Source organism: Notolepis coatsorum, assembly GCF_963971535.1.
Source record: "Notolepis coatsorum genome assembly, chromosome: 14".
NCBI lineage: Eukaryota > Metazoa > Chordata > Actinopteri > Aulopiformes > Paralepididae > Notolepis > Notolepis coatsorum.
The window spans coordinates 6849492-6869003 of NC_140178.1; the positions used below are offsets into that span (position 1 = coordinate 6849492).

At 45.1% G+C, this 19512-nt stretch overlaps 4 protein-coding genes across 4 annotated transcripts; 1 reads left to right on the plus strand and 3 right to left on the minus strand.

Annotated features, from left to right (window-relative positions):
* Positions 1-2439: 2439 nt before the first annotated feature.
* On the minus strand, positions 2440-2850 carry LOC311239895 (histone H3.2; the record flags this gene model as incomplete). The annotated part of the gene is made up of 1 exon (XM_084328339.1): positions 2440-2850. One exon carries the CDS (start codon positions 2848-2850, stop codon positions 2440-2442), a length of 411 nt encoding a protein of 136 aa, XP_084184465.1.
* A 1141-nt stretch (positions 2851-3991) lies between these two features.
* Positions 3992-4381, minus strand: LOC311240208 (histone H2A-like; the record flags this gene model as incomplete). Its single annotated transcript, XM_084328752.1, has 1 exon — positions 3992-4381. One exon carries the CDS (start codon positions 4379-4381, stop codon positions 3992-3994), a length of 390 nt encoding a protein of 129 aa, XP_084184878.1.
* A 1614-nt stretch (positions 4382-5995) lies between these two features.
* LOC311240213 (histone H4) lies at positions 5996-6307 on the minus strand (the record flags this gene model as incomplete). The annotated part of the gene is made up of 1 exon (XM_084328757.1): positions 5996-6307. The coding sequence occupies one exon, from the start codon at positions 6305-6307 to the stop codon at positions 5996-5998; it is 312 nt and encodes a 103-aa protein (XP_084184883.1).
* A 1788-nt stretch (positions 6308-8095) lies between these two features.
* LOC311239896 (histone H2A-like) lies at positions 8096-8849 on the plus strand (the record flags this gene model as incomplete). Its single annotated transcript, XM_084328340.1, has 2 exons — positions 8096-8108; positions 8488-8849. The coding sequence occupies 2 exons, from the start codon at positions 8096-8098 to the stop codon at positions 8847-8849; spliced, it is 375 nt and encodes a 124-aa protein (XP_084184466.1).
* Positions 8850-19512: the final 10663 nt, after the last annotated feature.

A 19512-nucleotide genomic window follows, 5' to 3' on the forward strand; every position in this document is an offset into this window, starting at 1 on the left:
GGATGTCTTTGGGCATGATGGTCACCCTCTTGGCGTGGATCGCGCACAGGTTGGTGTCCTCAAACAGACCGACCAGGTAAGCCTCTAGGAGGAGTAGGAGCGTCAACAGACTGATAGTGTGGCCGAGGCGGGGGGCTGGTCTTAAACACTGCATGAGAGCCATGTAGACTCAACCAGCCCGGTCCGCCTCTGTACTGTCAAAATGTTCTGTCGCTTGTGTTTTCTCTTAGCATAAAATAGTTAAAATACACAACTATGAAAATTGCAGAAATCTAACGCCAAATGTCCCAGCTAGTAGACACATGTCCCGTCAGAATCAAACTATTTGGAGAAACGTGGTTAATCTGTGAACGCTCCAAAACAATAATGTGTGCCGTCACCACTGTTGTGCAGCTACTTTTTTCTTGTATTTATCTCTTACAATTCTTTAGAGTAAATTAGAATCCGACAAAATCTCGTTTTCCAGCGAGCCGAGCTACCTGACAAGGGACTGAAAGAAAGATGAGTAATCTGGGGTGACGCGTTTTGTTTTAAATGGGTGACTTTTCGGTGTTGGTAAACACAGTCTTTTGTTGGTGGTGGCCTGTAGTGTGGGTGACCTCGACTTCCTTTGAGTAAGTGGAGGTTTAATGTGGCCTATATATGGATTAAAAAACTGAAATTAGTCCTACCTTTATGAGTATGTACCGTTTACAAGAAACATAGCTACATTTAGCTTTTTGTTTACAATACAGGCTTTAAGAGACAACTGAAACAACATCTAACAGCCCTACGCCTGCACATTATGTACATGTAGACACACACATACCCATAGTTACTTTTATTTTTACTTTATTGTATTTTTAGTGACAGGAATATTAGTAGCCTATCAAATAGGTTGTAAGAGTATATGGTTTCTCACTGCTTGTGAATTGAGTGCACATTTAATATATAGTGTTATGTAATGTATATTGTACTATGTATGATTTCATTATGTTTAGGAATGCGGTATCATGTAATATGTTTGATAGAAAGTATATTGTCACTTTCAGATTTTTAATTCCACTTGGTTGCTTGTCTGAACATGTCTTATCTGTAACATGTTTATATGTTATGTGTGGACCCCAGGAAGAGTAGCTGATGTTTTGCATCAGCTAATGGGGATCATAATAAAATCATACTGTAAGAAAGAAGTACACAAACAGTCCATGCAAGGCCTCTATTGTTACTGTCTATTGGTGTAGTACATGTTGATACATTCTGAAGAAATGGTTCAAGGAATGAAACATACTATGTTTCTAGTCTACTACCTGTACCATAGTGGGGCATTGGTTTATACACATGGCCCATGGTGAGACCCAGTCCTGTGTAAATGTTGGTGTCATCTGTTTAGTAACCCAAACAAGAGGAAACCATCGGCTCAACTCAGCATCATCAGAAAACATCTCTTACAAAAATGTATCCTGGCATTCCTATGATAAAAAATTACACCATGTACCATTGATATCATGGTTTTAAAATGGACTATACCATGTTATGAAGAAATGGTTATTTTTTATTGCTTTTATAAAACGGTTACCAAGTAGCCTAATATGAAAGTAAGATTTACACTTACATTTATTAATACATAATGTTCAAAATAGAATTTACTTTGATTTACATTCATCTGTATGCTGCGATTTATTGTGCACCAACTGGCACAGGCAGAGATAGTATAAACAGCAGACTTATTTCTTGAAGAGGTGGCAAGATGGTACAAGGCAGAGCAGATTGCTTTGAGCTACCCCGTTTTTTTTTATCCACTTTTTCTCCCATCCCAATTTCGTATCATCCAATTCAACCCCCCCCCCCCTGTCACGAACGCTGTTTCTTGCCTCCCACAAGCCGGCTGCAATGTGGACTAAGTCATACATAGCACAAGTCCCCTCCAAAGTATTTATGAATTCAAGGCATCACAGTATGAGTTGATATGCAAGTTATACTTTTTGGGTTAAGTTCTCATTTAGCCAGTAGAGGGCAGAAGAGTCTCAGCCATGAGTTTGTTCTGCTTTACTCTCTTCTTGACACAGGGCTTTCATCGAATTACATTCCAAAACTCTGTTGTACTCCCCAAGATGTTATTTTATATTTTAGAACTCGAGGGATGATGATTATCAACCGATTTAGTCTAGTTCTACATGTGCCATTTAGGAGTTATATACTCACTATAGTGAGGGCATGCATGTACTTTGTACACCAACTCATTGTATTACACTGATACAGGCATTTGATCACCATGTATTTGTCCCTTTAAAATAAAACCGCGTAAACATTGTATAATAACTAAACGATTAGTTAAATTTAAAAAAAAATTAGTTATATATATATATATACACACACAATTTAACAAGGAATATACTTTCAGTTATTGAAATGGCTCTTAAAAGAGCCTTTTGGTAGTGAATATACGAGGAGTCTTATTTAAGCACGCTCTCCACGGATGCGGCGGGCCAGCTGGATGTCTTTGGGCATGATGGTCACCCTCTTGGCGTGGATGGCGCACAGGTTGGTGTCCTCAAACAGACCGACCAGGTAAGCCTCACTGGCCTCCTGAAGAGCCATGACAGCGGAACTCTGGAAGCGCAGGTCGGTCTTGAAGTCCTGCGCGATTTCTCTCACCAGGCGCTGGAAAGGCAACTTGCGGATCAGCAGTTCGGTGGACTTCTGATAACGACGGATCTCTCTCAGAGCCACGGTACCGGGCCTGTAACGATGGGGCTTCTTAACACCACCAGTTGCCGGGGCGCTTTTACGAGCAGCCTTGGTAGCAAGTTGCTTCCTAGGAGCTTTTCCTCCAGTGGATTTACGAGCAGTCTGCTTGGTTCTAGCCATTGTGCTATTACTTCAGTTAATTCTTTCTAAGATAGAAGGAAATAATGTAACGCAATACTACAAAACATGGCTTTATATTGTCGGTTCAGTGGGGGCGCGTCTTATGCTGATTGGTCTATATCTGTGTCGCCGTTATCATTTCCTTTCCAACGCCTAAATCGCCGTCTATCATTGGTGGAAAGGTATATGAAAAGTCCGCCAAAATGTAAACCCAACCTCCTCTCCGTCCGTCTCTGATTGGGTGATGATGCACAAAATATATTTGACCAATAAGAATCAGCCTTGCACGAACGTTAGTGGGGAATAGAACCTAGATTAAACTCACAAGCAGGTTTTATCATCTGGATAATCATAATATTCAAATGATGATGTGATGAACACATATTATGCAGGTGCATTATTAGGATCTGAATAGTGACATCGACGTCATCACATATCTCTATACCTTGTTTATTAATTAAATCGTGTTAATTTCCGGGACATAATTTGAAAACAATGAAAGAGATTCAGTTAAAAACAGAAGGACATTCTAATTATATGGCTGTGAACCACTTCTCCACTATAAGTTAGCACAATTAAATAATGTATTATGATAATATTCTGGGTTCACTCTCTCCTCTGGTATCTCCACACCAGTTATGGAATTCTGGACTAAATCATATCCAATACATATAATATCAGATGTGGGTTCCTGGGACAACAAAGGTGGTTCCTGGTCTATTTTAGTATCAATGAGGGTTTTTGACTAACGCAATGCTGTTTTAGATTCGATTCAAATGTAGCCATTATAATACAGCACAACTAAAATGTTTGGCATCCAACAAGAGTAGTGCAATAGCGATATTTAATGAAGTGATTACACAGGGTATAACATTATATACATGGTATTATGAATTGTATGATATATTAGATGTAGGTATAGAATTGTGCATTGTTCAAAGCGACTAACTAGTGACTATACCAAGATTATACAGTAAGGTGATTCGTTGCTCCCAGGTGGAAATTGTAGGTGTGAAGACAGTACAAGTACATTTAAATAGTCATAATAGGCATGGTTATAGATAGAAGTATTGCTTTCTCGGTAATATGTGGGTGGCTCTGAAAAGAGCCTTTGTGGAGTTTGTCGAAGAGGCTAAATAATTTACTTCTTGGCAGCCTTCTCTGTCTTCTTGGGCAGAAGGACAGCCTGGATGTTGGGCAGCACACCACCCTGGGCGATGGTCACTCCTCCCAGGAGTTTGTTGAGCTCCTCGTCGTTACGCACGGCCAGCTGCAGATGACGGGGGATGATACGACTCTTCTTGTTGTCACGGGCAGCGTTTCCAGCCAACTCCAAGATCTCAGCGGTCAGATATTCCAGCACAGCGGCCAGATAAACCGGGGCACCGGCTCCAACACGATGCGCATAGTTGCCTTTACGCAGCAGTCTGTGGACACGACCCACGGGGAACTGAAGCCCGGCGCGAGAGGAGCGAGTCTTGGCCTTAGCTCTGGCCTTTCCTCCAGTGGCAGTCTTGCCTCTTCCAGACATGTTTATTATTCTCTTACGTTAAACGAGTTAGAAAATGAATGCAGTGAGTTGGAGAGTAACCTTTTATAGTCAGTCAGACTTGTGTTTTCTCACCCAATCAGGGGAGATGTTTTGTTGGCGGTTTTTCCAAAAGACCAGTCCTCCAATAATCGTGTGAGATGTAGGCGGAGTAACGAACTCCCAGAGCTGAGACCAATCAGCAACGACCGCGCCTCCGCGTTAGTATGGCCAGAGTTTCGTCACACCAGCGTATTATTCTTGTTGAAGTGAAGACTAAAACGTAGTTTCTCATAACGGCAAGAACTAACTAACATAACTGATATAATAGTTATCGATTACACTGCTGACAAGTAATACATATGACCCTATGGTTAAAAATAAATACAATCCGAACTATCATGTTTGCTCCTTGTCTGGACTCCATTTGGGTTAAGCCTGCATGCTTTCCCCATTTCCAAAATGGTTTCGTCAGTGTGGTCCGGTACTGTCCATGGTGCTGAAACAGGTTAGCGCCCTTTAGATTTCCAGTGCCTACAAGTAGCGAATCCACGCTTCCAAACAATTTTATTTTATTTTATTTGTTCTTTTAGGGATTTATAATAAGGGCATTCATGTACTTTCTACACCAACTCATTGTATTACACTGATACAGGCATTAGATCACCATGTATTTGTCCCTTTAAAATAAATCAAATAAACTAAAACCGCATAAACATTGTATAATAACTAAACTATGCGTTTTGTAAAAAAAAATAAAAAAATATTTCCAGTGCCTACAAGTAGCGAATCCACACTTCCAAACAAAATGTTTATTTTATTTGTTCCTTTAGGGATTTACATACCTGTATACTATAATCTGTACATATTCCTTTTCTACTCTTACTCGTTGCCCTTACCCTGCTTGCCAGTATGTACCATAGTGTCTTTATAGTTTCAAGTTTCTTTAATAGTTGTCATACAGAAGTACAGAATACTGATCACTGTACATATTAATACTACAACTCTGTACAGTACATACATCTGCTTAGCACTATTACTCAGTTGTACTCATTTATATATTTTATAGCTAGTTTATTCACCTGTATACATAGCATATTACTATTGCATTTAACTGTTATATTTGCACTATAATTTGATGCCTCTTTACATTGTACTGTAATTGCATTGTATGATTTCAATAGATTTGAATCTAATATATTACTTACAAAGTGTTGTACGAATAATCTTGAGGCATATAAATTTAATTGTAATTGTTCACATATTCAGGAAGCCCTGCTGTGAGATGAGACTAAGTGTACTGGTCACTGAAACGTCTTTCACGGTCGTCTTCTCACTATTAAAATCACCATCAGTTATTTAGTTTTACATTATATGTACACACTGTAGTTACATGGCAATTCCAATGCAGGAATAACCTAGCAACATCAGGAACCGTAGGCATTGCATCAGTGACTGGATTAAATTAAATGCTAAAACAAATTCGGTGCTATGCCTGAGACAACTCAGTTTAATACTTTTCACAAATAAACTATGTAGAGTGTGCTCATTCAGTGATAAGGTGGGTGGCTCTGAAAAGAGCCTTTGGGTTTTGGATAGTTAGGGTTGAATAGAAGTCTAGCCGCCGAAGCCGTACAGAGTGCGTCCCTGTCTCTTCAGAGCATAGACCACATCCATGGCGGTCACGGTCTTTCTCTTGGCGTGTTCGGTGTAGGTGACGGCATCACGGATCACATTCTCCAGGAAGACCTTGAGAACACCACGAGTCTCCTCGTAGATGAGACCGGAGATACGCTTCACTCCGCCACGACGAGCCAGACGACGGATAGCGGGTTTGGTGATTCCCTGGATGTTATCACGAAGCACTTTGCGGTGACGCTTAGCGCCCCCTTTGCCAAGTCCCTTACCTCCCTTTCCTCTTCCACTCATTGTAACGTATGTAAGAAAACAAACGAATGTAGCAACTGGCCAACCGCCTGCTTCTTTGAACCCTCTCTGAGGACGTGGTTGAGACCAAGAAGCGCGCGCAGGGACAAATGTGGAGGGAGGGTTTGAGGTTTACGTCTGAACATGTTTTGAGGAAGTGTTGTTTTCCCAATACAATACATCATCCTGAGAACCAGGGGAAAAAGTGTTGTCACTTGTATTATTTTATTTTTAACCATTTAACATAATATATATATATATATATATATATATATATATATATATATATATATATATATATATATATATATATATATTTTTTTTTTTTTAAACTTAACTCTATTCATATTTTACAAGATGTGCACTGTAGTGCACAACCGGACTTCATTGATCGTAAAACAATAAGAATCATACGAATATTTTGGAATTATGAAAATTGCATCCACATTCAGATTGTCTTTTAACTGGCCAAAAGTGTGTGTGTGACAACGAAGAAAAGAAAACTTCTAATTTGATTCTTCTGAATTGTTCCTGTAGCAGGCAGGCCCCTTTTCTGAAGTAGACCAGTGTTCCTCTGGGAACTGTGTCAGTCAAGTACATGACTGAATTACCACATATTCCCATCTGTTCATCTGTGTCATTCTTCCACGTTTGCTCTGATTAAAAACCTCATATCCCTACATTTGGTTTTGGCCCATGAAGCTGTCTTTATCAACTTCATGTGGCTCAGTGCATTGCTATACTGAGATATATTGTTTGTATATGTGATATAAATGGATGCTTGTGCCTTGCTAGTGAAATATATTGTTTGTATGTGATATAAATGCATACTTGTGCGTTGCTACACTGTATCTCATGTATCTGCCATGACCGACTACCTTGTTGTTGTTGTCCTTAGAGTATGCTATGCTGTAATTTGACCAGAACAAAGCTTATTTGTGGGTAGTGTACTAATATTTCACAACTGTCCTTTCAGAAAGCACTGAGCACACTACAGGTATAGTTCAGACCTCCTTCTTGAGTGTTATACAGAGACAAATATATAAATAAGATGAAGAGGGTGGGGTATGCTATTGACCTAAATAATATACATCTGTATTTTAGATTTGTTCACTGGAAGAAGACGTATCATCCCCGGTCATCTGCAGCTGGCTGTGCGTAATGAAGAGGAACTAAACTAACTCCGGCGTGTTGACCAAGAAGACTAATGACTAATTACATGCGCAACAAGACAAATTAACCAAACCGGTCTGAATACATGCAATTGTGCTTATGTACTGTTTCCATAAATGGGAAGAATGAATACTTAAAGTCTTTATGTTGACGAGGAAATGTGTTGTTTTGTAATCCATTGTAACTAATGCATCGTTCTGCCGTGGTTTGATTTGATCAGTCGGCTAGACTGAAAGTTTAGCAATATATTGTAACGATATATAACTGTATATATAACTATATATATATAATTTTAGACAATAATTGTGATTCATATCATCCAGCCCTCCGGCTCATTGAAACAGTACCATAGCAGTCATTACGAGGTAACAAATGCACCATGATGGCAGCAATTTATGAATTTCCACATGTATGGATGTGATATGCAGTCTGATCTATATTTTAATTAATCATTAATTAGCTTACGATTATATACAAATTGGCTTGGAAGGAGTGAGACTCAATGTTCCCAGTCTGGTTCAAATAACTACAGATCGAAAAATGAAATACATGTTTTGTATAATTAGAAGACCCCTTCACCTCAATGTATACTATTACATTAGAATGCATTGTTCCTTCATGGGAAATGGTGGTTGGCTCTTAAAAGAGCCTTTTGATGTGAACAATGTTCTGCTTGGACGCTTACTTCTTCTTGGGAGCTGCTTTGGGCTTGGCAGCCTTCTTCGCTGGAGCCTTTTTGGGAGCAACAGGCTTTTTCGCCTTCTTTGGGCTCTTGGCTACTACCTTCTTGGGACTCTTGGCTACTACCTTCTTGGGACTCTTGGCTACTACCTTCTTGGGACTCTTGGCTACTACCTTCTTGGGACTCTTGGCTGCTACCTTCTTGGGAGACTTCTTGGCTGCAACAGCCTTCTTAGCTGCAACAGGCTTCTTAAGCTTTTTAGCGGCGACTGGTTTCTTGGCCGCTGGCTTCTTGGCTTTAACCTCAGCCTTCTTGTTTATCTTGAAAGAGCCGGAGGCCAGAGCTAAGGCCAAGACTCGCTCCTCTCGCGCCGGGCTTCAGTTCCCCGTGGGTCGTGTCCACAGACTGCTGCGTAAAGGCAACTATGCTCATCGTGTTGGAGCCGGTGCCCCGGTTTATCTGGCCGCTGTGCTGGAATATCTGACCGCTGAGATCTTGGAGTTGGCTGGAAACGCTGCCCGTGACAACAAGAAGAGTCGTATCATCCCCCGTCATCTGCAGCTGGCCGTGCGTAACGACGAGGAGCTCAACAAACTCCTGGGAGGAGTGACCATCGCCCAGGGTGGTGTGCTGCCCAACATCCAGGCTGTCCTTCTGCCCAAGAAGACAGAGAAGGCTGCCAAGAAGTAAATTATTTAGCCTCTTCGACAAACTCCACAAAGGCTCTTTTCAGAGCCACCCACATATTACCGAGAAAGCAATACTTCTATATATAACCATGCCTATTATGACTATTTAAATGTACTGTCTTCACACCTACAATTTCCACCTGGAAGCAACAAATCACCTTACTGAATAATCTTGGTATAGTCACTAGTTAGTCGCTTTGAACAATGCACAATTCTATACCTACATCTAATATATCATACAATTCATAATACCATGTATATAATGTTATACCCTGTGTAATCACTTCATTAAATATCGCTATTGCACTACTCTTGTTGGATGCCAAACATTTTAGTTGTGCTGTATTATAATGGCTACATTTGAATCGAATCTAAAACAGCATTGCGTTAGTCAAAAACCCTCATTGATACTAAAATAGACCAGGAACCACCTTTGTTGTCCCAGGAACCCACATCTGATATTATATGTATTGGATATGATTTAGTCCAGAATTCCATAACTGGTGTGGAGATACCAGAGGAGAGAGTGAACCCAGAATATTATCATAATACATTATTTAATTGTGCTAACTTCTAGTGGAGAAGTGGTTCACAGCCATATAATTAGAATGTCCTTCTGTTTTTAACTGAATCTCTTTCATTGTTTTCAAATTATGTCCCGGAAATTAACACGATTTAATTAATAAACAAGGTATAGAGATATGTGATGACGTCGATGTCACTATTCAGATCCTAATAATGCACCTGCATAATATGTGTTCATCACATCATCATTTGAATATTATGATTATCCAGATGATAAAACCTGCTTGTGAGTTTAATCTAGGTTCTATTCCCCACTAACGTTCGTGCAAGGCTGATTCTTATTGGTCAAATATATTTTGTGCATCATCACCCAATCAGAGACGGACGGAGAGGAGGTTGGGTTTACATTTTGGCGGACTTTTCATATACCTTTCCACCAATGATAGACGGCGATTTAGGCGTTGGAAAGGAAATGATAACGGCGACACAGATATAGACCAATCAGCATAAGACGCGCCCCCACTGAACCGACAATATAAAGCCATGTTTTGTAGTATTGTGTTACATTATTTCCTTCTATCTTAGAAAGAATTAACTGAAGTAGTAGCACAATGGCTAGAACCAAGCAGACTGCTCGTAAATCCACTGGAGGAAAAGCTCCTAGGAAGCAACTTGCTACCAAGGCTGCTCGTAAAAGCGCCCCGGCAACTGGTGGTGTTAAGAAGCCCCAACTGGCCAACCGCCTGCTTCTTTGAACCCTCTCTGAGGACGTGGTTGAGACCAAGAAGCGCGCGCAGGGACAAATGTGGAAGTTTACGTCTGAACATGTTTTGAGGAAGTGTTGTTTTCCCAATACAATGCATTCCTGAGAACCAGGGGAAAAAGTGTTGTCACTTGTATTATTTTTTTAAAACATTTAACATATATATATATATATATATATATATATATATCTTTTTTTTTTTACTTAACTCTATTCATATTTTACAAGATGTGCACTGTAGTGCACAACCGGACTTCATTGATCATAAAACAATAAGAATCATAAGAATATTTTGGAATTATGAAAATTGCATCCACATTCACATTGTCTTTTAACTGGCCAAAAGTGTGTGTGTGACAACGAAGAAAAGAAAACTTCTAATTTGATTCTTCTGAATTGTTCCTGTAGCAGGCAGGCCCCTTTTCTGAAGTAGACCAGTGTTCCTCTGGGAACCGTGTCAGTCAAGTACATGACTGAATTACCACATATTCCCATCTGTTCATCTGTGTCATTCTTCCATGTTTGCTCTGATTAAAAACCTCATATCACTACATTTGGTTTTGGCCCATGAAGCTGTCTTTATCAACTTCATGTGGCTCAGTGCATTGCTATACTGAGATATATTGTTTGTATATGTGATATAAATGGATGCTTGTGCCTTGCTAGTGAAATATATTGTTTGTATGTGATATAAATGCATACTTGTGCGTTGCTACACTGAGATAGTCTCATGTATCTGCCATGACCGACTACCTTGTTGTTGTTGTCCTTACAGTATGCTATGCTGTAATTTGACCAGAACAAAGCTTCTTTGTGGGTAGTGTACTAATATTTCACAACTGTCCTTTCAGAAAGCACTGAGCACACTACAGGTATAGTTCAGACCTCCTTCTTGAGTGTTATACAGAGACAAATATATAAATAAGATGAAGAGGGTGGGGTATGCTATTGACCTAAATAATATACATCTGTATTTTAGATTTGTTCACTGGAAGAAGACGTATCATCCCCGGTCATCTGCAGCTGGCTGTGCGTAATGAAGAGGAACTAAACTAACTCCGGCGTGTTGACCAAGAAGACTAATGACTAATTACATGCGCAACAAGACAAATTAACCAAACCGGTCTGAATACATGCAATTGTGCTTATGTACTGTTTCCATAAATGGGAAGAATGATTTCATTCCTTTCGTTTTGTTTTATTGCACTTTTGGGAGTTAAGGCTTTTATTTTGAAATCGACACCCTTACTTTTCCGGTCCTCCGGGACACGCATCTTGCCTGCTTTCTGGTGGCGAGCCAGTCCCACCTGGAACTCCGTGGGCTCGTGCTGCAGATGTCGATGTGTTCCTAATGCTGCTGCATATTGTTGCCTTTGTAACCTAACAGGAGGGAAATAAAGACCGTCAACAGTCATCCATGTCTGTCGTCCTTAACACAACGCCGTCAGAGTACACCGGTCACACTTGGTGCCGTTCGACCTTGGACAACGGACAACGCTCGTCTGTCCACCGGGGACGCTGTCTGCACGCCGCTTCTTCATTCAACTGGCTGTGCTGAGTACAACGTCGAACGTTAACGTGTGCGCATAGGATAAGCGCACATGGGATATTGGTTGTTTTTGTTTGATAATAATATGCTATAGATTGTAATTGTAAATATTATTGTAATGATACAGTAATTGGAAACGACACTAGTTGTACAAGACCATTGTATTTTTTTTCTTTTTCTTTCATCTGTTATGTATTGTGAATAGATAGCCTATGGTCTAATGTTCAAAGTTTGAGCAGTAACAAGTGTTGCTATCTAACACATGCCCACTGTAAATATAATTTGGAACTAATTTGTTTATATGGTTGGCTGGTAATGAGATATATATATATATATATAGTTTTTTTCCCCCCATCTGTTCTGGTAAATTGTGAATGGATAGCCATACAGTAGCCTACATGTATTTGTGTGTAGTCTAGTGTTTAAAGTCTGAGCAGTAACGAGCGGCCATTTAACACATTCACACATACTTTTCTTTTGTTTATAGCCCTCTAAAGCATTTTTATTTTTAATTCTTGAACATGTCCGAAGCAGTAGCACCAGATCTGGAGATGGTGGGTATGATGCCTGTATATGGCAGGGGTCAGTCAGCTCTTATGTATGGGAGGGGAAGACCAGTGGGTCCTACAGAACTAGGTCAGTCAGCTCTTATGTGTGGGAGGGGAAGACCTGTGGAACTCAGTCAGTCTACAGTTCGCCAGTCAGTGTTTGAAGCAGTGGGGCCAGTGGCCACATCTACTCCAATCACGCATGGCAATGACGCAGCCCCACAACTCGCTAGGTCAGAGGATTTAGGCAGCCTCGTCACAGACCTTGCCATACAGATAGGAGAACAAATTGCATCTACTCTGCATGCCATGCACCAGACCAGTTATCAGCCCCAGGTCCCCGCCCCTGAGCCCCAGGTCCCCGCCCCTGAGCCCAAGGTACCCGCACCCCAACCACAATGTTTTTCTGGGTGTGCAGACATGTCAAGGATGAAAGTAATAGTGCAGGCGGAGACTAAACCACCTCCGTTCTTCAGAGGTGATCGCACTGAGCCAGTCTCCATACATGAGTGGGAAGACATGATGCTAGTGTATCTGTCTAGAGCGAGTTGTAAAACCGACAGAGAATTGTGTGATCTAGTGATGGGCAGGTTGACTGGTAAAGCTAGAGACATAGTGAAGGTGTCACTGCGTAGCCGGCCTGAGTTGTCTGCCAATATGACCCCTGCAGCTGTGTTTGACATTTTAAAGCGTAACTTCAGCGAGCTGACATACTCCAGTATGCCCATGGCCGACTTCTATGCCATGGTTCCCAGGCCTAGTGAGGGAGTGATGGATTACTGGGTCCGGCTGAATAAAGCAATCGATGTTGCAGATGAGTGTCTACGTCGCCGGGGTCGGTGTGTTGATGATGCGAGCGCCGAGGTCGTGATGATGTTGATCACGCACTGCCCAGATCCCAGTCTAGCTATGTCCTTCCAGCTGAAGCCTGTGGAGCAGTGGACTGCAGCTGAGGTCCAGGAGCGTCTAGATGGTTACCAGAGAGACCAAAGGAGATCCAGTTCACGGGCACAGCAGGTTAACATCTCGGCATGCAGTCAGAGCCCCATGGCTTGTGGCCCATCCCCTCCTGTCCTGTATGGTGGGGCCCAGCAGTCTTCTGTTGTTGTGCAGTCACAGCAGCCTCCCTCCTTTGGCTCTTTTCATGAACAGCTTGGTGAGCCCCACAGGGTCTTAGCCGCAACGCAGGCCCTCAGCCCTCCTACACCCATCTTAATGACTCCTGCCCCGGCGAGTCCCCCCTCTGTAGACCCTGGCCTTCATCAGGTGGTTGACTTGTTAGACCGTGTGCTCTCACTGTGTTCGGCCTCGCTGGCCCCAGCAGTACAGGCTCAGCCTGGTCAGCCGTCTCGCTCCCACATCCAGCCGAGTAATGGGCAGACGTACCGCTCACGCAACCAGGCCAGACCGAGTCAGCAGAGTTACTCGCGCAACCAGGCCAGACCAAGTCAGCAGGGTTATTCGCGCAACCAGGCCAGACCGAATCAGCAGAGTTACCCGCACAACCAGCACGACCCATGCGAAGTGTGTCAAGACAGCAGGCATAACACTTATCAACACTGTATGCTCTATCGGCTGTGCCACCGCTGTTTCCGCCCTGGTCACTATGAGGACTCATGCCCTGGCATCTCCCAGCCATCAGCTGGATCAGCATCTCCCTCCAACAGACCCGCTCAGACCCATCCTGTCAATGCTGCCCCTTTAAACTAGCCAGCCCATGCAATGAGAGGGATAGTATGGGCAAAGTGAATGAAACCCTCGAGAGAGAACCAGACTTAGAAGCCATCTATGTAAACAGCTGCAGATTACTTCCAGAAAACGAAACAGCCATCTTTGTTGGGTCACAGAGAGTGAACGGAGCTAGTGAACTGTTTTATGCTCCAGTGTTAGTCAGTGACAAGTACACATTGAGGGGGATGTTGGATTCTGGTAGTATGTCATGCACGCTCAGTGAGGAGGGTGAACAAAAGTTACAAACCGCTGGTGTTCTCCCTCGTGTCCAGCCGGCACCTGTGAATGTGGTGCTGGTTGGTTGTGGTGGCTTGACTACTCGACCAAAGTGTGTCTATGATTTGGAGATTGAAGTTTGTGGGTCAAAGTTTGTGGTTCCTACGTTGGTTGTGCCAGGTCAGAGAGACGAGTTTATAATTGGCACTAATGTAATCAAGTCCGTTCTCCAAAGGCTGAAGTCGACTGAAAAGTACTGGGAGCTTGTGTCCTGCAGAAACAGAGACCCTGAGTGTGAGAAGTTCCTTGAGCTCTTAAGCTGCACCTCCCGCTGGTCGGGCCCAGACCCGCCCGGGGTGATAGGCACAGTGAAGCTATGCCAGGCGGTTACCCTCCTCCCTCAGCAGGAGTATCTAGTGTGGGGGAAGCTACCAGCCAGTGCACATGTGTCTCCTGGGAGTACAGTCATTGTGGAGCCCACCTCAGCGAGGTCGGCCCCTCGCAACATCATAGTGGGGAGAGTGGTGACTCCCATGTGGGGCGACCGCTGGGTCCCCATGAAGGTCTTGAACCCGACACAGAGCCCCATCACGCTCCGTCGTAATGCCAAACTGGCTGATGTCTCACCTTGTCTTGCTGTTGAAGATCTGTCCATCACTCAGGGCCTGTGTCAGCAGCAGTCTGGTGTCTCCAGCTCCTCCGCCTCTCCTGGCTCCTCGTTAGATGCTGAGCAGATGTTGGCCGACTGTGGACTGGAGGACGTGAACATCAAGTCATGTGAGGTGTCTCCTGATGGGAAGAAGAGGCTAGCTGACCTACTGGTGACGTATCAAGATGTCTTCTCCAAGGACAAGCTGGACTGTGGAAAGGTCAAAGACTTTGTGCACCGTATCCACCTCTCGGACGACCGTCCGTTCCGCCTGCCCTTTAGGCGTGTCCCCCCAGCTGACTATCACAAACTGAGAGAGGTGTTGACTGAGATGGAGGTGAAGGGGATAATCTCCAAGTCGATGAGCGAGTATGCCTCACCTCTGGTCATGGTGTGGAAGAAGAATGGAGACCTCAGGATCTGTACGGATTTCCGCTGGCTCAACGCAAAGACCGTCAAAGATGCTCATCCGTTGCCCCATCAGTCCGACTGCCTTGCTGCCCTTGGTGGGAACGCTTTCTTTAGCACCATGGATCTGACCTCAGGGTTCTACAACGTCCCTCTCCATGTGTCTGACCGGCGGTACACTGCCTTCACAACACCACTGGGCTTGTACGAGTACAACAGACTCCCGCAAGGCCTGTGCAACAGTCCGGCATCTTTCATGCGTATGATGCTCGGCATCTTTGGCGACCTCAACTACTCCAGCCTCTTGTGCTACTTGGACGACCTGCTGGTGTTTGCGCCGTCTGAGGAGGAGGCGTTGAAGCGATTGGAGGTGGTCTTCGGCAGACTCAGAGTGAACAACCTCAAGCTCGCACAGAAGAAATGTAACTTCTTACAGAGGTCGGTCAGGTTCCTGGGTCATGTGGTCGATGCCAGTGGAGTCTCTGTCGACCAAGAGAAGGTCTCCGTCATCTCTGGCTTCCAGAGAGAGGATCTGATGGAGTCGGATGGCCGCACTCCCGCTCCGAAGAGAGTGAGATCCTTCCTCGGCATGGTGTTGTATTACCAAAATTTCATACATGGCTGCTCCAGTATAGCCAAGCCCCTCTTTGCCTTGACAGCTGGCCAGAAGAGAAAAGGGAAGACCAGTGCTGGTCGTACGAGAGCCGGTACGTTCCGGAAGCTGACTCCTGAGGACTGGACTCCCGCCTGTGAGACGGCGTTTGAGGAGCTCAAGAGGGCGCTCGTCGACTGTGTAGTGCTGGCTCACCCGGACTTTGAGAGGCCGTTCATCCTCTCCACTGACGCGTCGTTGGACGGTATTGGAGCAGTGCTCTCTCAAGTCCCTGTCGGGGAGGAGAAGGCCAGACCAATCGCCTTTGCGAGCAAGTCGCTCAGCCGCAGTCAAGCGAACTATCCTGCCCACAGACTGGAGTTCCTGGCCCTCAAATGGTCAGTGTGTGACAAATTCAGTCACTGGCTCAAGGGTCACAAGTTCACTGTGTGGACTGATAATAATCCACTCACGTACATCATGACCAAGCCTAAACTTGACGCATGCGAGCAGCGCTGGGTGTCCAAGCTGGCCCCTTACTGCTTCGACATCAAGCATGTGCCTGGGAGGCTGAATACAGTGGCCGATGCGCTGAGCAGAGATCCCTTCGTGAGGCCGCTCAGCCGACGTCTCTTGACCGAGCCTTACTCCGCTCTTCTGGAGCAGGTGTGTGATGTGGAGAACAGGGGGGTGCAGGATATCTTCCGTCTGACATGCCAGCCCCAAGCTCTAGTGACCCCTTCTGGATGTGCGGTTGCTGATGTGTCCATGTCGGCGGATGAGACCTCCACGGTGCTTTCCTCCCAGGAAGACTGGGACTCTGCGCCAAGACACAGGGCAGTATCTATGGCGGGTCACCTGTCCACTGTTGTCACTGCCGACCACGACGCAGTCTCCTCCTTGTCGTTGGCCGATCTGCAGGCCCGCCAGCGAAAAGACGCCACCGTCTCCAGAGTCATCTTTTACGTTGAAAGGGGCCGCAGACCCTCCAGACGCGAGCGCTGCTATGAAGATCAGCCCGCCTTGAGGATGCTGAAGCAGTGGGAGAGGCTCGCTATGCAGAACGGCATATTGTACAGGGTTACGAAGGACCACATGACCAGGCACAAGAGGTTCCAGTATGTTCTGCCTGAGTCCTTGAAGTTGGAGGCGCTGTCTGGAGTGCATGACTTGGCTGGTCACCAAGGTCAACCTAGAACGCTGTCTCTCGTACGTCAGCGTTTCTACTGGTATGACATGGAGAAGGATGTGCGGGGCCATGTGAGGAACTGTCCCAGATGCGTACTCAGCAAGACTCCAGAGCCGGCGGCCAGAGCCCCTCTGGAGAGCATAATAACCTCTGCACCACTGGAGCTGGTGTGCATCGACTTCTGGTCAGCTGAAGATAATAACAACAAGTCTGTGGATGTTCTGGTCATAACTGACCACTTTACAAAGCTGGCCCACGCCTTCCCCTGCAAAGACCAAACCGCGAAGAAGGTTGCTAAAAAGCTGTGGGACAACTATTTCTGTGTGTATGGCTTCCCACAGCGCCTGCATTCGGACCAAGGAGCGAACTTCCAGAGTGAGTTGATGGCGGAGCTGCTGGAGTTAGCAGGGGTCACGCAGTCCCGGACCACTCCGTATCACCCTATGGGGAATGGTGGCACTGAGAGATTCAATCGGACCCTGGGTGGAATGCTGCGCTCCCTGCCATCGGAGTCTAAGCACAGATGGCCCCAGATGGTCCAGAGCCTGACCTTCGCCTACAATTGTACACAGCATGAGACGACTGGCTTTGCCCCCTTTTACCTGATGTTCGGGAGGGTCCCGCGTCTGCCAGTTGATCTGCTGTTTAAGAATGTGCTCCAGGACGAGGTGGTCTGTGACTATGATGCCTATGTGAAGTCCCTGGCGGCCGATCTCCAGTCTGCTATGCTGTTGGCCCAGAGGCACACCTCAGTGGAACAGGGGCATCAGGCTGACCAGTACAACAAAAAGATGAAGGGCTTGCCCCTCTCGGTGGGTGATCGGGTCCTGGTGGCGAACAAGGGCGCCAGAGGGAAGCGGAAGCTGGCGGACAAATGGGAGCCGGACGTCTACACCGTCATCGCTTCCAGACCACAGTGCCACATATATCGGATCAGAGACCGGACTGGGCGGGAGAAGACAGTCCACAGGAACCTCCTGCTTCAGGTCAACTTCCTCCCCTTGGACGGGTCATTTGATGATGAGGGTCTAGCCGCGGACAGCGACACCTGTGCGCCTGGTGAAGCCTCCCTCTCAGTCATGCCTGAAGCTAGTGCCTCAGACGCGGACAGTGTGGCGGCAGAGCCTTCCATGGGAGATGGACCTTCCATGGGAGATGGACCTGATGGGGATCGCACCGCATCATGGGTGCAGGAGCAGTCTTCAGTGGAGAGTGAGGATGAAGGGCTACGTCCATATTCCCCCCAGGGGATGTCCCCTGCTCTGAGTGAGCTTCCAGTGGCAAGTGCCGCCAGTCCCCCACTGTTGCTTGCTCCACCGAGTTCCCCCCCTGCTGTAGTCCAGCATGATGACAGTGTTGTGTCCACACAACCAGGGCGTACTCCTGAGCTAATGAGTGTCAGTGTGCCTGGTCAGAGCCAGGGTCCACAGACCACTGAACACTACACGTCCAGGTTCGGTAGGGTCATCAAGCCAGTCTTTCGGCTGATAGAGACAATGGTCCAACTTGAGAGTATGATGGGCTTCGAGCCACAAGCCTCTATCAGACATGTGTGAGGTCAGCTACAGTGTTGTGTATAGCACTTACGGCCTGATACAGTGTCCTTTGTGGTGATAAGGAGTAACAGTTTTATTTATGTGTATGTGCCCTCGTCATGGTATGGTCAAGTGTAGCTGGATGGTGTATAAGGCACCGTCGTTATCCCTGGAGGTGTGGTGGGAGTTGGCCACTCCTGGTGCCCTCCTGGCCTTTTATTAGGTGACAGGTATCGTTGGATTGTTCCGCAGTGTGTGGTTCTCATAGTAAGCTTGTGACTAGTGTGACACGAGGTAGGCACAGTTTTTTTTTCTTCGATGTAGGTGTAATTCTGTGGGGTGAATGTAACAAGTGCCTTGTTGCCTTGTATAGATAATTACACCCCATCACAAAATACACTTTAATACATTCCACTAATACTCCTAAACGTTTTATTTTATTGATTTAAGTTGATTTCATTCCTTTCGTTTTGTTTTATTGCACTTTTGGGAGTTAAGGCTTTTATTTTGAAATCGACACACTTACATTTCCGGTCCTCCGGGACACGCATCTTGCCTGCTTTCCGGTGGTGAGTTAGTTCCACCTGGAGGTCCGTGGAGTGAGTACTACTCCTTATGTTCAGTGAAAGACTTCGGTCTAAAAGTTGTTAAATATTGTATGTTACATTCCTAAAACTGTGAAACGAGTTTGTAATGTAACTACTGTTGTTAATATGTACCTGTGCAGTTGTTTTGTGGGAGGTTTGACTGGGTAAAATGCACTTTAATAGCATGTAGGAAGTTTGCACGCACGTGCGCTGCTGTTAACATGTAGTTAATGCAGTCACGTCTTTTCTCAACCATAGCTCACGTGCTGCAGTGCAGATGACTATTCCTAATGCTGGTGCATTGTGTTGCATTGTAACCTAACAGGTATGTGTGTACAGTAGCTCCCATGTGTCCGTTTTGTATTCAATTGT